Source organism: Schistocerca americana, chromosome 1, assembly GCF_021461395.2.
Source record: "Schistocerca americana isolate TAMUIC-IGC-003095 chromosome 1, iqSchAmer2.1, whole genome shotgun sequence".
NCBI lineage: Eukaryota > Metazoa > Arthropoda > Insecta > Orthoptera > Acrididae > Schistocerca > Schistocerca americana.
In genome coordinates, this window is record NC_060119.1 from 81599550 (window position 1) to 81619807 (window position 20258).

Below are 20258 nucleotides of genomic sequence, written 5' to 3' on the forward strand. Positions count from 1 at the left end.
ACATTAGGAAAAATCAAAATAAAACTTTGGACTTTGTGCTAAAACAGAATGAACTAGCTGAAAAAACTAAAGCTGATAATTGTACCAAAACTGAACATTTATGATGATGTGCACACCCTGTACAAAGACCACTTTCATCACATTTCCTGCAAGAGGAGATGAACTGCAGGCTGCAATAGAAAAATGTGCACAGGAATAAGGCCAACTATGTATCACAGCTAGTAATGTTTAGCTTCCATAATTGACACAATATCTTTAACAGAAAAAGAGTGTGAGCTCTCTGCATTCCATACTGAGTGTGGCTCTGTTGTCACTGTACTGCTCACCTAATGCTGCTATCTAGGCTGAGAGATGGCGTTCTGGTTACTATGAAAAACTTCTCATTTTCAGGAAACTATTCAGTGATTTTTTTTCTTCTTTTCCCCATCTGACAGGCTGAATTTATTTTCATTATTTGTCATACTTACAGTGCTGCATCAACTTAAGTAGATTGCTGCACAAAACTCTGAAGAATTTGTACAAGTAGAAATGCATGTTGTAAACTTCGAGTAGTGTTGATCTTACCTCATACATTGCAGTGTATGAAATGTATATAAAATAACAAAACTTTATTTAAAATTGAGAGCAGAATGCCATCTCATTTTGTTATTGGTTTTTATATCCCATGGACAATCACTTGCAATGTCTCCACTCCTGTCCCCGAGTATCAGGAGCCATGTCGTCGTCGTCGTCGTCGACGACAACGACGACATCACTGTCGTGTATCAAAAATTGTTCAAGGTACCAAAATGAGGATTCTTTCCAAATGATAGCATGCGGAGAGGCATGTATGTGGTGCAATAAATACTTGATACTTTTCTATTCAGCAAGATGTGCAAGTAACTCGTCCAGATCATTGGAGGGGCAGCAGAATGGGATGTGTAATAGTGTCAATAGTGCATAAGGAAAACTCAGGGGCCATTTTAAAAACATGTCCTTAGCACTTAGTAGTGGCAGAGCATGACGAGTTGACTCATCTACACACATAGTAAGTGTTGATTGCCTTGTTCTTTCATGCTTCCATCCATCCCCCCGCCCCCCCCCCCCCCCCACCCCCCACCCGGTTCCATGAATCCAATCAAGGAGAGCCTTCAGTTATGTGGAACAAGGCAGGGTATACACTAAAAAAAAGATAGGGAAAACGTAAATGTACTCTGTTACTGTATTAACAGCACACTATCACTACCCTGCTCATTACTGTTTATGATTACGACTCCTAAAAACTCAATTTACCACACAGAGTGGTCTCTTACTAGTCCCAGGAAAACTTCATCCTTTAAGTTCAAAAATTCTTGTTGGACAGTTAAAATTGAAACCTAAATATGTGAAAGTATTATTGATTTTAGGCAATGCTCCTTAACCCCCTTATTGTGTAGTGACAATGGACTGAATAAATTCATGTTTCCCTCTCCAAACACTACTTCGCTGATGCAGACTATGATCAAGCATCTGTACAGACCCAAGTAACTTTATGAATGTATGGTTTTCTTCAACCAAGGAACAGAGTTTGGTCTTTAAGGAATAGGAAAAGAAAATTTGGATTTCCAGGTAACATTTGGAGTGACAGGCATAGAAGAACAAAGGATGTTCATGACTTGCTGTATAAAGATGGAGAATATTTTGGCAACCAAATCCTGACTGAGGACAAAATAACAGACCAGGCACAAGGCATTTACAGCAGAGAAGAGGAAATCAAAAATATCAATGAGTGTACAGGTAACAAACCAATGTTTTAGCTATCAAACTTAGGGAAATTTTGAACATTAATCCAAATTATCAAAATTATTACTTTACATTAAAAGAGACATGACAAAAATTGATAAAACAACAGAGCACAGTGTTGGGACCCTTGTTGTTCATGTTGTACATCAATGACATCGTGGACATTATTATTAGTAAGATCCTGATAAGATTTCTAAATGATGCAAGGATTGACAACTTGCTTTAAATGTTCAGAAATGTAAAACTGTGCACTTCACAAAACAAAACAATATATGTATCTCTTGACTGTAATATCAATAAGTCACAGTTGGAATTGGCCAACTCATACAAATACCTGGATGTTGCACTTTGTGGAGATATGAAATGGAATGATCACATAGACTCAGTCATGGGTGAAGCACATGGTAGACTTCAGTTTCTTGATAGGATATTGGGAAAACAATTATTCTACAAAGGACATTGCTTACAGATCACTCATATGACCCACTCTAGAGTATTGCTCAAGCATATGGGATGCATACTAAACAGGACAAAGAGAGAGATTGAACATATAATACATAGAAGGGCAGCATGAATGGTCATAGGTTTGTTCGACCTGTGGGAGAATGTCAGAGAGATGCAGAAGAAACTGAACTGGCTGACTCTTGAAGATAGATGGAAACCATCCCGAGAAAGCCTACTTACAAAGCTTCAAGAACAGGCTCCAATTTTATGACTCTGAATACACTATGACTCCTGATGTACTGCTCACATAGGGATCATAAGGACAAGATTAAATAATTACAGTGTGCACAGAGGCATTTAAACAATCATTCTTCCCATGCTCCTTATGTGACTGGAATGGGAAAAGTCCTAATAACAGGTACAGTGGGACATACCATCAACCATGGACTTCACAGCTGTTTGCAGGTTATAGATGTAGATGTAGAATCAACCAGAAATAAGTTCCTTCTTTAAGTAAATGGTGTCCATAATTAAAGTTCCAGTATTAAAATGCTATAGAAAGAGAACCACTACCCAGAATGGCATCAAAATTGAACAGCATGTTACTGAAGCAGGAAAAGATCATGATACAAAATTTAAAGAAAATTTTACTAGGAGGTAGCACTGTAAGTATCTTCAAGTAAATGAGGTCAGCTACAAATAACAGCTGAATCGCAATATGATTGCAATGGTTTGAGTAGCACATTACACCATCCATACTATTCAATGCGCATGGCTTCACAAGTTCTGCAGTCAATAGTTGTGGCAGTGTTAGAAAAGCCCTTTGACTGAAGCAAGGTTGTACCACATTAGATGGGGAAAATTTGTTTTTAACTGCCCCGAGGCCAAAAGTCACATAAAAAGCAAACTGACATCAATTTTTACGTGTCCTGGGAGCAGAAGCTGCATAAAAATCAATATCACATCAGTTTCTAATTTTCGTAACACCTGCGTAAGACATGTTCAATACGCTGTCCACCATTTTCTGCCACAAGATAAAATCAAAAAACAGCATGTTCCACAACAGTTTGGTGTATCTCAGGGGTCACATTCAGAATAAGATACATGATGCGTACTTTCAATTCACCCATGGTCTTAATTGGAGCACAGAACACATCTTTCAGATAATCCCACAGCTAGAAGTCGCACCGATTAACGTCAGGTGACCTGGGTAGCAACGCTGTAGGAAAATGATGGCTGATAATTCCAGCATTTTCAAAATGCCTCTGCAGCAGCCACATCACTGGCTGTGCAATGGGCAGAGGTGCGCCATCTTGTATAAAATGATCCTACCCATACAGCTACACTGTTGAAGGGTTGGAATGCAGAAGGTGCACAAAAGACTCGCAGAATTTACCAGTGATGGTAAAGGTAACAAGACACACAGGTCTAATCTCCTCAAAAAAATATGGCCCTATGATACACAATGCTATCAACCTTCACCACATAGATACATTTGCAGAATGAAGTGGTATTGGTTATGTGTGTACAGATTTCCTGTTGCCCATATTCTGCAATTCTGCATACTGACATGTCCTTGGAGGTGAATGTTTCTTTTGCTGGAAGGTCAGCAGGAAGCAACTCTTGAACACGGGCGATTTTGTATGGATAGCTATGGAGAATAGCTTGTAGGATTTTTGGCACCACGCTCACAAACATGTCCATTGTTCTGACAATTCCCCATGCACTGCGTGTTTACAGGCCACCGCTTGACTCCTCCTGCAATGCTGTGGCTGTCCACATCCTTGACAGATATCAGATCAACTGCTTTCCACCCTCTGCCACACTGCAGTTAAAAAAACCTGCCTTTCCGCATTTTTTAAATAATTTTCTCCACACCCTGAGCAGACTTCAATCCAATGACTTTTTTCATACCTTGAGTGTCCAGAACTTCTGTAATGCTGCTGATGCACAGTCACTGTTCCTGTAAAAGAGCTTTACCAGCAGCTTGTGATACTACATGGAGACAGTCATGTTGAGAGTCTCAGATACAAACTGAGGAACAACCATGTGCTGCGTGGCTGTTTGTGTGCATATTCTGACACTTACTGCATCATTTATTGGTCAAATTTTCATTAATTTTTTTTATCATTTTCATTTCCCTTGCGTCAATAATATGCCGTTCAAATCTAGCATCATTCTGAGCAGTGGTTCTCTTTCTACAGCATTTTTAAACTGGAACTTTAATAATGGACATCCTGAAATTATCAAAATATATGGCAAATGAAAATATTTTCTTGGCATCAACTTCAGGTAGTAGTGCCTCTTTAGATACTGTGCATCATATCGTTGTACATCAAGATGTCAGCAGTAAATAACGGGAGAAATCCATATCATTCTCCAAAAAAATTATGTAATCTCTGAAGATGTATTGTAACTTTAATTTGTTTAAAATATTATTGATCATTATTGTGATGTCATTACATTAGTTGCTTTTAAATTAAATGTACCCTTCAGTATTTCACATAATATTGCAGTACATCCAGTTTTTATCCAAGTTATAGACACATTGTATGGTATACTCCTAATTGCAGCTTCAGATAACTTCTTTAGAAAACATTCTATAATTCAACCTTTCAAAAATTTGGACTCCAGATTAATCATCTTTCACAGTACCAATTTAATCAAGTAAAATTTCTGCTAAATCAATTAAAAATTAAGCTACCAACAGATGATAAGCAAAAGCAGGGTGTATACGCGAACAAGGAAAAAAACTTCCCAGATTTTTCCCGGATTTCCCGGTTAAAATTACAGTTTCTCCCGGGTGAAAATACACTTTTTCCATGTTAAATGACAGTATTCTCTTATTCGGCACTGTAAAACGCATCAATCCTTTGAATGTTTATGGTTTTATATACTGACGTAGAATTTCCCGGCACTTCAGAAAACAAAACTCGCGTGGGAAAACACGTTTTGAAAGACCTTTGATGTGCAGCAACATGTACGCTGCATATTTTCGTATTACAAAGGTATAAATTTGAATTGCACCAAACAACGTATGTCACTTTCCGAAGCATTGAAATAGAGATAGTGATGCGCTTTTGTAAGCGTCATAGCTCATTCGTGTGATGTCGCGAGCTGATGACAGCAATAGGACACGTGATGTAGTCAGCCAATAGCAAGATCACTTACGTAGCAAGAACACACAAATAAGAAAAGTTAATGGTTTAAATTAATATACATAGCGTTCACATATAATATTGGTCTCAAAGATTAATAAGTTGAAAGAGAAGCTAAGCTTCCACATATAATGTTGATCTTTTTTTGTGTGTGTTACACTTTAAGATACATCACACAAATGTGCCAGTAAAATTTTTAATAATGACGCAAATGTCTCATCTTCTGGGCTCTAAATTCTTCTAAATGGTCGTCCTCAAAGAGTTGATCTTTAAATGAAAGTCAAACGCTTTGTGATTTAAGAAATTCATCGTGCATAGTTCATCTTGGGTAAAAGGAAATCTGCTTTGAATGTAACGCTTTTCAAACCACCATTCGCAATGTTTTCCCGCAACCTGTTAGAAATAGGTTCATTTCAGCAGTTGCAAGAAAGCACCAGATAACTTGTGTCACCGCACTTGCACAGCTATGACAACTCAGGAAGCCCATATGTTCGTACATGTAAAACATTAAAAGATCTTACATTATGTCATAAAAGAAACAAGACATCACAGGATACTTCAAGAGCGTCGGGATTTCAAGAACCATACTGAAATGCATAATTCGGCTTAAAAGGCACATCCATATGCAAATTTTCTTGGAGTACCAGTACTCCATGTTCGGTTCTTTATTATAGCATAATGCCATAGAAGCACTTGAAATGCAGCGAACAGTTGAAACTAGCCAATAGTGTGAAATTAAACACTTCGTTTCAAATAAATTGACTGCCTCAGTAGAAAGGATTAATAAAAGACAAATCTCTTTAGCAAACCGGAAAAATAACTTCATTGTTCTGTAAGGCAATTAATACTTGACTGTCAAAGGTGGAAATGAAATCTGAAACTATTAACATATTTTGGCCTGCCGTAATTATGCGAACTTATTTTAATTCATTTTGTTAGCTCCCGGCCACAAAAATCCGTTTTGTTAACATTTAATGCGAGAACAATAAACGAAGAGGAAACAACAAAATCAATGAACTTAAACACAGGTCACGTGGAGATGACCCACCTCCCCAACACAACTCCGACTGCTCTGTGCATCAACCCCAGATCTACGATATTTACGGACAGGGGCAATATTAAGTAGTGGCGCCCGGCCACACTTCCGTAACCAGAAGCGGGAGATGGTATTACGCATACGCGACTCAACTGCGCATGCGCAAGAGCCCGCCCGCAACTTCTCAAACAAATCTAATTTAAACAGTTGTCATGTCACACTCAGAGACAATTTGTTGTTATAAAGCATTGCATAGTGTTCGAAAAGCCTTTGACACACTACTGTTGGCAGACGCTTCTATGAGAACTGTTTTGTTGTTGTATACGGCGCATTTCCTTTGCTACTTAAGTTTTATTTTCTTTTGTTTCCTCCCGTTCACGTTTTGTTGCTGCAGTATCATTCGGCAGTAGCGGGATACAATAATATCCTTTGTTAGAGTACTGGTTCTTATCAGTCAAAAATCACCAAAATTTAACTGAAAACTAAAACAATGAAAAATTCCCGGAATTCTAAACAATTCCCAGGTGTCTCCCAGTTTTCTCCCGGATGAAAAAATTCCCAGGTTCTTCCCGGATCTCACAGTTGTCCCGGGTCGTATACACCCTGAAAAGGTATTTTAAATAGTAACAGCTTTCTGTGGTATCCACCATCACCCAGTCACCCCCAACAGCAGCGGATGTCAACACGTGCAAAGCGTGGCCAGTCACGCAGCTGCATAGGAAGCTTTCAAGATGACTGCTAGAGGGCTGGTGTCGCAAGGTGGAAGCAAGTCTCCACTCGGCCCCTTGCGCCACCACACGCCATATTCCCAGACTACCAGGGTGGTATATAGGCCACTGCAACAGCATTGTACAGCCAGTCCTATGCCTGCCTTCACTCTTACTAGTCACTGCATATACTAGGAACCCTGTGGAACTTAGGATCCTGTCTCAGCTATCTCAGATGTGAACTGGAGTGCCCTGGACTTGTGCAATTGCTATGGATTGTGAAATGCTGCTGTAAAACAGTATCGTTGTGAATAAATCATTTGAGTATTTTGGATGTTTATTGTGTTATTCTGATATAATACTTCACTTCCAATTTACTAGATTATATTTTGCTAATAAACAGTAACAGTATTATCTACACTTAAATGTGATTTGCAGAGTATCCATGTAAGTGTCCAGCAGAGGATTCATTGCACCACTTCACAATAATTCTCTACTACTCCAATCTCTAACAGGGTGCAGAAAAAATTAACACTTGTATCTTTCCAGGTCAGCTCTTATTTCCCTTATTTTATTATGATGATTTCTCTCTGTTTAGGTCTTCTCCTGGCTTCAATTTCACCACCTTTTTTTTATAAATTATAATATTATAGATTTTGGCTTTTATCTGCCCTGCCATTTACATTAACCTAATATTCCTCACCTTTTAAAATATTTCTGCATGACCTGCAATGCATATTTAGCCCAAACATCTGATATTGGATTCTGGCCTTGATAAGCAGGACGCTGAATAGGATTTGGGGGGCGTGGTTTTCGTTCTGTGTAAGGGACAGCTGTGAATGATTCAAGTGCATGGCACAAGACATCAAACCTGTAAAAGAAATCTGTGTGAATTAAAAAATTTCAAACTATATTATGCTGAAAGTCACAGCTTTTATATTTAAAAAAAAGGGTAATATAAGTGTGGCAGAAGAAACTGATAAGGAACTCGACAGCAAACAATGAAATCAAAATATCTCTCTCTCACAACGCACAAACATGTAAGTCAACAATAAACACACACATTACACTTGGAAGGAAGGTTAGTTACAGTAAAAAGGGGAGCAGGAATCACATTGTCAGAGAAGACGATGGGAAGATTCTGCTGTGGCCTTACTGAAGGAGCTACCTGTACAATTGAGCAAGCCAATTTAGGAAAATGGTGGTGAGTCTAAAACAGAAAGTTTTGTATGTGAATTTCTATTCTGTTCGGATTTAACAGTAAATTGGTTGCACTGAAAGAGGGAAAAGTCAACTTGTCATAAGTGATCAACAGTTTTGTAAGGGTTTTACGTGGGCAGCTCAAACAACTATACCTACTGAATGCTGAATGGATTGTTGGACTTGGCAATCAAAATTCCAGGAAACTGTTTCATTCTGTGCTGATAATTAAAATTTACATGGCATGTTGTTATTTTTTGTTAGATTGAAGGAATGTGGTTCACAGTAAGTTAGATATTGTATTGCACATTAACCTCTGTAGCTCGACAGACTGATTTGAAGCAAGATGAAAGACAACAATCCAATTTTCAGGGTATAGTAATATGTATTATTTGTGGCAAGACATCACTGATAGAAACGTGAATGGAAACCAATATTTAACAAAGGATATCACTAAACATTTAAGTTAATGGTCCTAAATATCTACATAGTTAATGAAATACAAGGTATCTCAAACTCAATCAGCATCTGAAGCACTGTTTCTGGAATGGACTGTCTGCTCACTATACCAACTGAACTTTATCTACAGAGATGCAGCCTTAAAAACATCTAATCACTGTGGAAAATGCACCAGTAAAATACAACTGGTGCCAATTCTAGCTTTAGAATAGGTAACTGAGTACAGGTCTGCCACCACCCCTCTGCACTCTTTCACTGTTTGGCAAATGAAAAAAAATTCTTTCTAAAGCCTATAGCAAGTTCTATGCACCCGTTCTGTGCTGATCTGCAGCACTGTGCCAGGCTGAAGGGTGCCCACTCCTTTATTAATCGAGTCCAGGTGCATGTATTATTTCCATAACGATGTGCGATACACAAATTGTTCTCCTCTAGAAGAACCCATTCACGATGAACCAACCATGAATGTAGCCAAACAACTACACAATTATCTAAGAGAATAGTCAGGAATGATTCCAGAATATAGACATGAAATACAATGAAGCACTGTTTCACAGTTATTGCAAAAATAAGAATGTTACGAAAGAAATTTTGTAATTTAGAAAAGTAAATCATTTTAGTGCCAATCCCAAAAACATTTTCCCAAGTTAAATGTAGGATATGAGGTGACAGGTGTGGTTCAAAGGAGAAGAAATAAAACCAGAACTGCATATACTCTTGAGAGCTGCAAAAAATTACATATCAAGAGACCACTTGGGTCAAGAAGCTGTGATGGATAAGAAGATTCATGAAAAATGTTATCTCTGTAGGCTGTGTGATAAAGAGTTGATCTCACAGTGCTTACCATTGTTTAGGCAAAGGCTAACATTTGAGAAGGTTTAATAGGCTGCTCAGCCCTTCACAGGTTTACATGTAAGATTAATATACCAGATAACAGCCGTAATGATGATAGAATAAAGCATTACACTTTAAAGACTTTTTCCCATCTCCTTCCTGTAAGCATCTATTTTTGCTTAATTTAGCATCAGTAAGGTTTCATATTACATTTACAGTGTATTGTCAGCATAGTCTGTGTTTATTACACATATTTTCTGACTGGGGTAGGTTTCTCTATTGCATGTACTAAGTTATGCATCAGGCACTATTGTCTTTTTGCAGGTTCATTTATCATCTCCTACAGCTAATTTTTTGTGTGGGGTATTGAGAACTAACTAGCTGGCTGTCACCTACACCTTAACAGCTTGTTCCAGGGTAACACTTCTAGTGAGTTGGCTGATGCAGAATGGCAGTTAGTCGGTGTCAATAGCTACCATGCCTGCTGCCCTATCAGCAAGAGGCTGACACCATTGGGAAGCTTGAGTTTCCTTATCTTTCTGGCATTCCTTTGGAGTATCTTCAGTTTAGAATTATGGAAATAACTGAATTTTTATTCCAGTACTAATTTATAGTATTTATAATTGATAGTGGGGAATTCCAGGTGGGGTCAACATAAAAACACGAATGGCAGAGAACTTCGAGTAGTAAAATGAAAGCACAAAACACACAATGATGAGAAGGTAAGGCCAAGAACACATTAAATTAACAGAATTGAAAGAGAGAGATTCAGGACGACAACTGACAACACGAAAATCAAACACAGTGAGGCGCTACTTCTAGTGCTGCCTTGTACCACAGTAACATACCCGCTGTAAACACATACTCTCTCTGGCATTGTCAAGGTATGCAGCGGATCTACAAGTCCCATTGTTGGGCGAATAGCTCTGTGAGCTATCCCAGTCTTGGCTTTCAGAGGCTCATAATCAAAAATACTCACACCCGTAGTTTCACTTCCAGTACCAGCAGTTGTTGGCACTACAGTTGTGGCAAAAAAGAAAAACAGGTCAGATGGAAAGCTATTTGAAGGCTTTAGTGTATACCACTGTTACATATAAATATCAGTTATTAAAAGTGCTCTAAAGTAACAAAAAATTTATTTACTGCACCTCACCTGCTACAAAAGGTTTCAGTGGAAAGTTGACAGGTTTTCCTTTCCCTATGGGTTCATTAACATAATCCAAGAAGTCTGCTTCAGGGTTGGAAGAATACAGATTTGCAGCTTTGCAAGTGTCCATAACAGAACCACCACCAACTGCAACAAAAGCGTCAAACTGCCCTGCTTTCGCGAAGTTTATTGCATCCTGCAAACTGTCAAGCAACAATTTAATAATGAGGTACTTCAGCCTAATGCTAAGGAATAATACTAGAAATATATTCCGCACCTTTTGTCTGTTGGTTCCACTCTGACTCTATCAAATACTTCAAAATTGATACCATGCTTGGTTAATGAATCCATTGCTGTTCGGATGGAAGGGAGTTTTGCAATGTTTGGATCAGTCATCAAACAAACTTTCTTTGCATTCATATTGGCCATATCCATTCCAATTTCCTGTGTGACTCCTGGCCCATAACGGATTGTGGAACAAGCCATCTGAAACACAGGAATCTATTATGAACCGTACTTCAAAATTTTATACAATAACTGCCAAATCAATTACTTAGAAAAGGATTTCAATAGTTTACTTCATTAATCTGAAAAGTCTACAGTATGATACCAATGGCTTATTGTAATTTAAATCATAGCTCTCCGAACAGTAGGCAAGATATAACAGAAATTGATAAATATGGGGAACTACATAAAATGAAAGACAATCTTTACTTCTAATCACCAACACAGTAGAAACTATAGCAGGACAGAAAAGACACTGAATGTTTAACTTCCTGAACTTTTCAATTATTTCCTTGTGAGCAAAACACACAGCACACAGTAACAAGTAAAAATATATTCCCCTTAAAGGAGTGCCAAAGGGGAATAATGGTAAACTAAAATCACTTAAAAGCAAATGATACAAACTGGAAAGAAGTCAAAGAACACAGAAAAATGGAAAGAAGTCAAAGAACACAGAAAAATGGAAAGAAATCAAAGAACACAGATGCACAGAAATGAGAAGGTGAAAATGTACAAGGAAAAAACCCATAAAAATGAAGAAAGTAGAAAGGAAAAAAGAGCAGCAGAATATAAAAAACAGACAATAGATCATGTGATAGGGGGATGCATTGTGCAAAACTTACAGTCATGATATCCTCATGGAAAATGAAACTATTTACATAAAAACTAACTCAGCTACTTTCAAGGAAAGCATTCAGCAGATAAGCCCCAAACGCAGCAAGGGGAGCTGTGTGAAAACTAATCCTACCAGCATAATCTGTTGCTGTAGAGGGAATGTTTAGCACAGAATGGGCAACAATTGTCAAAGTAAATATTCTTTTTATCTATGTCACCTAAGCCATTGTCAGTGTAGTCCAAACAGTTCTGTGGTGGTGGGGGAGGGGGGGGGGGGGGGGGGAAGAGAGGAGGAAAAGAATAGGAGAGAAGAAAGAAAGTGAAAGGGCTTGTAGGTGTATTGGCAGAATAGAAGGTGTTTGGTACTAGAGTGGGAGCAGGTAAGGAGATAGATGGGTGGAGGGCAGGGATTAGCAATGGCTGAGGCCAGAGGGTTACAGTAAAGAAAGATATATTGCAGGGAGAGTTTCCTCATGCTCAGTTCAGAAAAGCTGGTATTGATAGGAAGAATCCTGGTGACAATGGCTGTGAAGCTATCATTAAAGTGAAGCACATTGTGTTGGGCAGCATGGTCAGCAACCGGGTGGCCCAGCTGTTTGTTGGTTGCAGTTTAGTGGTGTTCATTCATGTGGGCAGACAACTTGTTAGTTGCCACATACATGTAGAAAGCTACACAGTGTTTGCAGTTTAGCTAGTAGCTCAAATGGCTGCTTTCACAGGTGAAAGCATCTATTATCCATTGATGGGGTAGTAGATGGCTGTGACAGGACTGGCGTAGGTGGCAATGGGAGGATGAATGGGACAGGTCTTGCATCCAGGTCTATGGCAGGGATATGAGCCACAAGGCAAGGGGTTGGGAGCAGGAGTAGAATATGGACAGTCAAGGATATACGTAGGTTTACGGGTGGCAGAACACCACAGTGGCAACTGGGAGAAACACAGTGAAAACAATTCTGTCACTAACCCTATTAATCAGACAATCTAAAACCAATACTGAACCCTGCCTAATTCAGTTTCCTCCTCTCCCATTAGCTTTCCACAATTTCCTAACCTCAAACCTTGCCTTATCATCGCTCCCCAAATCACTCAACATGGACACCAACCTTGCATCTGTCAAAAGAACTGCAATTCACCACCTAAAAACCTGCCGACAAAGGCCCCGTCACTGTGGCTACGAACCATCAGGATTACATGATGGAGGGGCTCCATTAGCTATACCCTACAAACCCTGCCAGTGACCCACTCCATAAACCCCACAGATCTCCAGCCCCTACTAAAATCTTCCACTCCAGCCCAGAACATCTCCCCTCTGTCTGTCTCTCCCCTCACCCTCCCCAACATTCCCTGTTCCCCTACCTTTTACATCCTTCCAAAAGTTCATAGACCCTACCACCCAGGAAGCAGCACTGTAGCTGGTCACTGTGCCCTCACAAAGAGAATTTCCACTCTTGTTGGTCAACACCTTCAGGCTATTAACTGCAACTTACTCTACTATATAAAATACACCAACTATTTCCTCCACTTACTCCCCACAGTTCTAAGGAGCCCTGCTTGTCACTATTGATGCCACCAATCTCTACACTAACATCCCTAATGTCCACAGCCTTGCTGCTTTTAACACTGATTTTCTCAATACCCAAATGCCTCCAGGCCCATACCCTCCTTCCTGGTAACTATGATTAACTATATCCTTACCCACAATTACTTCTTCTTTGAAGGCATCACCTACAAACAAATTAGTGGTACAGCAATGGGCATGCACGACACCATCCTATGCCAACCTATACATGGACCATCTAGAGAAATCCTTCCTTATCACCAAGAATCCCAAACCCCTCACTTGGATCACGTTCAGTGAGGATATCATCATGATCTGGACCAAGGGAAAAACACCCTATCCACATTCCTCCACAGCATCCATACCTTCTCACCCATCCACTTCAACTGGTCCTCCTCAAGGATGGCTGCATCAGTACATCTGTTCACATCAAGCCTGCCGACCACCAATAATACCTCCAGTTTGGCAACTGTCACCCATTCCATAACCAGACATCTCTTCCATACAGCCTAGTTCCCAGTCATCATAGTATCTGTACTGACAAGCAATCCCTCTCCAAGTATGCCCAGTGTCTTACTGGTGCCGAAACAGACCAAAATTACTCTTCCAACCTTCTTCAGAAACAGAAACAGTCCATCAGATTGCTGCTCATGCCTGATTCAGTAACAGTCAGGCCCGAGCACCTGGTGACTGGTCAAGTGTGTGTGCATGTCGTGCTTCTGTGAATGTGTATGTGTGTGTTTTCCACTTTGAAGAAGGACTAACTGAAAGCTTAACTATTTTTGCAGTCTTTTTCATTGTCCTACCTGTAGGTCAAAGCCTCCTCCATGTCGTGAGTAGCAATATTACAGTGTATAGTACAGTGCATTTTAGATGGATGTTTGTTATAATTATTTAATGACACATATTTACTGATTCCACATTATTATGATTTTTAAACTCAAGTAGTGAAAGTCATAGTCATATGTAGAAATGTAGCAATAGTGTATTATCATAAAAAATGTTGAAAGATCTTCCTAGAAGTAAATACATCAGATGAACTGCATTATGATCAGAAAGGAAAAATTCCTATCCCTGGCACATTCTGGCAATGAAATAATTCACTGGCGACAAATGAAAATTTGTACCAAGGCCAGGGTGTGACTTTGATAGTATGTGGCAAACAGGAATTTGCACTGAGGGGGGGGGGGGGGGGGGGGGGAGGGAGGCATGCTCGGATAGTCCATCCAGTTGTGCCAAACTATTATGTCAAAGTGGTATAGATGGTTAATGCAACTGCCTAGTAAGCAGGAGACTCTGGCTCAACTCCCGACCTTGGTACAGATTTTTGTTTGTTGCTAATGAATTCTTTCACTGCCCAGATGTGGTAGAAATTGGAATTTCTCCTTTCTGAACATAGCCTGGCCTTGGAATGAAACACACAAATGGTGTCTGTTCTTTTGAAAGAACAGATACCACTCATATTGATACATGAACTGTATTGACCTATTTGCTGCTTCTGCAAAGCATACTACGCTCACTGGAACATAATGACAGTCCTGACTGCAACTGAAACCTTGGCCATGAAAACCTGCAGCAGGACTTCTCCTTTACAGGTGAACTGAAAACTTACACTAACCCACTTCCATGGCATGGTGAAAGTCTGAACTGGACGTGTGCTGCAAACAATTGTGACCTCACAATTTGGCTAGCAAGAAGAGTTAATGGCATATATAGATTGTGCACTGGTTTCTTGAAATATATTTTATTGAACAGAATTAACAACAACAACAACAATAACAACCACCACCACCACCACCACCACATTCTTCCAGCTGTAATTTTTCTCTTGGCTGTGATCTATTTTGAAGCAATAAAAGCAGCTGTCTCACACACACAGTATGCTCATCTACATACAAGGGAGCTCAACAGCTATCACTATTTAATACATAGCACTACACTGATTAGAAATACAAAGAATGTGAAAGAGAGTTTCAATCTCTGTAGAAATGCAGTGAACTGTAATATGGGGCACATTTTTAAATCAGCATCTTCCAAACTGTTGACTTGGTCATACTTGACGTGACAACACAATGTTCTGTTCTTGGTCACCTAGATCTCTCGCCCTAACAGTTGTGGATTTATTTGTTGGGTTTCTATGAAAGACACTGCGCTTGTGCCTCCTTGGCCAAAACCAGCACCAGATTTCCAACTGCGCATTTCGAAGTGCTTATTTTGGCGACTCCACTTATGCTTCAGAATGTATGGCATGAAACGGATTATCACTTAAATGTTGACCATGTTTTCATACAAAATATCACAAATATATAAATTGTTACTCCCACAAAGTGGACCCGTTGAGTTGCAGACAGATAACAAAAATTCTGTTACACATTATAGCTTTCAGTCAAAGCTCCGACAGCTCCAGTTGGAGCTGCAGGTGGTAGTGGTCATGTGTGCATGAGGAATGCTTGCTTATGTATTTTCTTTGCTGAAAAAGGCTTTGGCTGAAAGCTATAATGTACAACAGTTTTTTCATTGTGTCGGTCTGCAATTCAATGGGACATCTTTACAGGGAATCCTGTCTTTTTCCTAATATTGTTGTCACCCCAACCTGGAATTTCCATTGTTTGACAAATAAGTGAAATGGATGAGGGCACATTCTAGTAGCACTTTGAAGTCTTTAGTGACAGCAAATGTCAAACAGTGTAACTAGCAAGACAGAAGCCACAGACTTAAAAATGATGCAAGCAATTAAAGGAAAAGACTAATAAAGATGATGATAATAATAATAATAATAATAATAATAATAATAAAACAGTCATGTATGAGCCCAGTGGGACCATGCTAAGTGCAATCAATGTCGCTTTTGATGGTTAACCTTCCTTTGTGTCTAAATTAGTTTCATCCTTTCAGAATGAAGTATCTTTCTTTCATCAGACCAGTGTTCCAGTCTGTTTTCTAGTTTCCTCTCTGACCAACTTTCTTTTGTCTGAATGTTTTTCTATCTGTAACGTTGGCCTAAATTATAGTGGGTACTTTAAGATCCTTCTCAGTCACTGCAATCCATTTAATTGGCTCAGTTTTGGCTTAACTTCTGTTTTAGTAGAATTCTACTCTTTGTTTTGTCAACCTAGTAGATCCCATTCGTTTAATGTGACCATAAAATTAAAGTCTTCATTTTGTCATGTCACCATGTATGTGTATTATTCTATTTCGTTATTACTTCTTTGCGTATAAGTGTCTCCATCAGTAATTTTGGGGCCTAATATTTTCCTAACAATCTTTCTTTCTACCTTTCTTTTGAATAGCTTCTTTCAATTTAAAATTAAAGTTTCTGCTCCATAGAGACTGTCAGGTTTGATTACAGTTTACTGAATTTAGAAAGTTAATCTGAATGCAGTTGCCATTTTTTGACAGCGAATTTCGTCTGCAGTTTTTATCCAGACCATTTTCTTGTATGATTTCCCCCCAGGTATTTAAATTGAGAAACTCTTGATTTTTCCATATTTTGTGTTAAACTTTGGTGCTTGTTTGTTGTACGTCACTTATTCCATTTTTTGAATGATATTTGTAGTCCTACATTTTCTGTAACTTCTTTAAGAATTTCAATCTGGTTTCAAGCTGTGGTAATACTCTTAGTTAAAATTTCCAGTTCACCTGCACAGGTGAGGCAGTCTAATATTACATCTACCCAACTTAATTGATTGATCTATGTTTTGATTACTTTTGCTCTCACCTTTCTGTAACTACCTTTTCCAAAACACAGTTAAACAGTAAAGGGGAGAGTCCATCTGCCTGTCTAACACCAGTCTTTATATCAAATGGTTCAGAAATTTGCCCATGAATTTAACTTTAGAGCTAGTGTCTGTTAACGTTTCCTTAATCAGTGTTAGAGTTTTATTATCTAGCCCTCATTGCTTTAAAATTCGGAAGAGAGATTCATGATCAACTGAGTTGTAGGCCTTTTTAAAATCCACAAATGTACACATAATGTTGTTACTAGAAATCCTTTGGTGCCTAAGGATAGGTATTTAATCAAGAATTTGTTCCAGACAGGATCTGTTTGGGCTAAAGCCTGCTTGGTATTCACCAATTTTAGGTTCTAACTGTACTTGGGATGAATCAAGTAAACATTGCAAGAGAATTTTGTATATGACCAGGGGAAGAAAGATTCCTCGGTAATTATTAACATTGGTTCTATTCTGATTTAATGCAATGGATGAATTAAGGCAGTCTTGCAGTCCTCAGATATTTTTTCAATTTGCTAGATATGTCCAATCAGTTGGGTGATCTCTTTTTATAGTGTTAAGGCAAGCTGATTTTAGTAGTTCTGCAATTATACCATTTTCTTTAGATGCTTTATTGTTTTTTAGTCTCTTAATCTGTTTAGTTACTTCGATTTTGTCAGATTTTTTAGTGTTAGGGTTGGTGGTGTTAGTTTGCAATAGTCAGAATTTATTCGCAGGTTCTGGACAGTTTAATACTTTTTCCAAAATATTGGCAAGTACCTTACAATTTTCCTGATTATTATGAGCCCAACTGCAATTTTCATTTTTTAAGCAAAGACTTTGAGGTTGGTAATTGGGTAGTTTTGTTTAGAATGTTTTTATATAAGTTTCTCGTATTACTCTTTTGGAATTCTTTTTCAGTTTCTAACAGTTGGGCATTTTAATAGTTTCTTTCAGTCTGTTGGATTAATTTACATGTTTCTTTTCTTACAGGTAGAAAGGTGTTGTACATATTTCCAGTTTGTTACTAATCCAATTTCTGAATGGCTGTTTCACAATCCATGTTCCTTCAAGGGTGTTTTTGTTTCTTTCAAAGTGGAATTAAATTTTGTGCTATTTTGATGAACTTTTCTTTTACCAACTGTTGGATTGTTTTTGTGTCAAGTTTGCTTGTTAGAGTTATGTTAGGGTTATTTTAGCGGTGTCAAATTTTGGAATAACATTTTGTTCGGTTTCGAAGAGTTTTTGGGGTTGAGGTTGACATTTTACTTTTATTCATGTTAAATGATGGTCAGGATCAGTATCAGTCCCTTTCCTAACTTGAACATTTAAAATTTGTCATTAGCATATGAAATAGCTATATGATCAATTTGAATTTCAGAAGGGTTCCTTTTAAAATGTGTTAATACAATTTTAAGGCTAAAATTTTTGCAAGTGTCAACAAGTCTTTGGCCATTTTGGTTTGTCCATGTACGCACAGGAAATCCACTCACCTGTTTTCTTATATTTTCTCTCTTTACCTAATTGAGCATTGAAATCACCATTAAAATTTTAAAAAGGTTTGAGGGAATTTTCGCGATGATGCTTTCTGACGTTTCCCAAGCTTCATTAACTTCTTCAGGTTTTTACAGTTATCCTCATTGATTGACATACGGGCATTAATTAAAGTGTATGCTTTATTTATGCATTTAAGAAAAATTGTACTTAGTCTATTATTAACGGGTTCTACCTTCATTATTGAACTTAAAATATTTTTTTTAAACTGCTAAAGCAACTCCCAGATGTGGTTTATTATTAAGTATTCTTTTATCAGTTTTACTTTTTGAAAGACAATAACTGCCAAGATTCATGGTGTTATTGTCCATCATTCTTGTTTCTTGAAGTGCCAAAATTTGAATCTTCCTTTCTTTTAATATATCTCCCAATTTATGAAGTTTACTTGGTTACAAAAGTGTATGTTAGATGCTGCAAAAAATTTATTTGTTTTGGTTTTAAGATGGCCAGAGAACTCCGAGTTCTGTTGAATCACATTGCATTTTAACAAGGCTGCCCCAGAATCTGAAAGACCAGTTGTGCCAGCGATACTGGTAGTGGATTGACCACCTGGGGTAATATTGTCGTCATCTAAATTCTCCATGATGATTGTACCTGGAATCAGGTGGGGTTGACTCACTGAGTGAACTCCGAGTGCTAAGACTGAAAGGGTTAGTTCCAGAATATAAATTTCAGCGACACCACTGAACAAATGCTGATCACTTTGCCGCTTGCAACAAGACCGATGCAAAGTGGATTTGGTTTTGTTTTGCCTTGGTCTGGGACTGGTTAATCTCTATTCGCAGCTGTCCACCATATCTGACACAACATTCACTATCTCCCACCTGTTATCCATACAATGCCCTAGGCAAAATCAGCTTCTTAGACTTTTAATTACAGAGTCTTGAAGCCTGGACTATTAATATTATAAATGAACTACACGCATTGATAGAAGCAACTGCAAGAAGTTAAATAATTTCTTGTAGACAGTAGTATTTAAGAGCAAACATTTTGTTCTTTTGAGGACCATGTTTGAGTGAGATGGTGTCAGGCTAGAGCATAATTTGCATTTCTTGTTTTATTTCCTTATTTTAAATTCAACAGACCTTGGGTACATAGCAACAGTCATAAATAACCATACAAAAGACAATTTATTTCTTGGCAAAATCTGTTGACTGAGAACCTGTACTCAAAGAAGTGTGTGTGTGTGTGTGTGTGTGTGTGTGTGTGTGTGTGTGTGTGTGTGTGTGTGTGTGACCATTACACTCCCACAACTAGGGATTATGGTAAGAGATTGGGCCACTTACAAATGCTTTGTCTCACTCAGTATTTAAACCGAGTAAGACAGCAAGCACTGCACAGTGGTTTGCACAATGTGTGTGTACATACATATGACGATAGTAAAGCGCATGTATAAAATGTAACAGTCAGCCAACTGGTTGCACACAACTCTTTTTTAAAAAAAGAGCACATTAACCAGGTTTCTGGTTTCATTAGCTCTAAGACTATTTTCATCAGAATAGTAAACGTTACCTAGAAAATTATACAAGGTACAGGTAATATACATGAAATAGTAACATATGTGGAAATTCTCA

General features: G+C 38.3%; 1 protein-coding gene across 1 annotated transcript in view; it reads right to left on the bottom strand.

The window, feature by feature from the left end:
• Positions 1-20258, bottom strand: part of LOC124548284 (hydroxyacid-oxoacid transhydrogenase, mitochondrial) — an 84384-nt gene that overhangs the window by 40142 nt on the left and 23984 nt on the right. The window contains exons 3-6 of the mRNA XM_047125164.1: positions 11021-11229; positions 10750-10946; positions 10445-10613; positions 7810-7977 (exon numbers count right to left, since the gene is read on the bottom strand). Coding sequence (XP_046981120.1) covers positions 7810-7977; positions 10445-10613; positions 10750-10946; positions 11021-11229 — 743 coding nt within the window. The remainder of the gene's footprint in view (positions 1-7809; positions 7978-10444; positions 10614-10749; positions 10947-11020; positions 11230-20258) is intronic.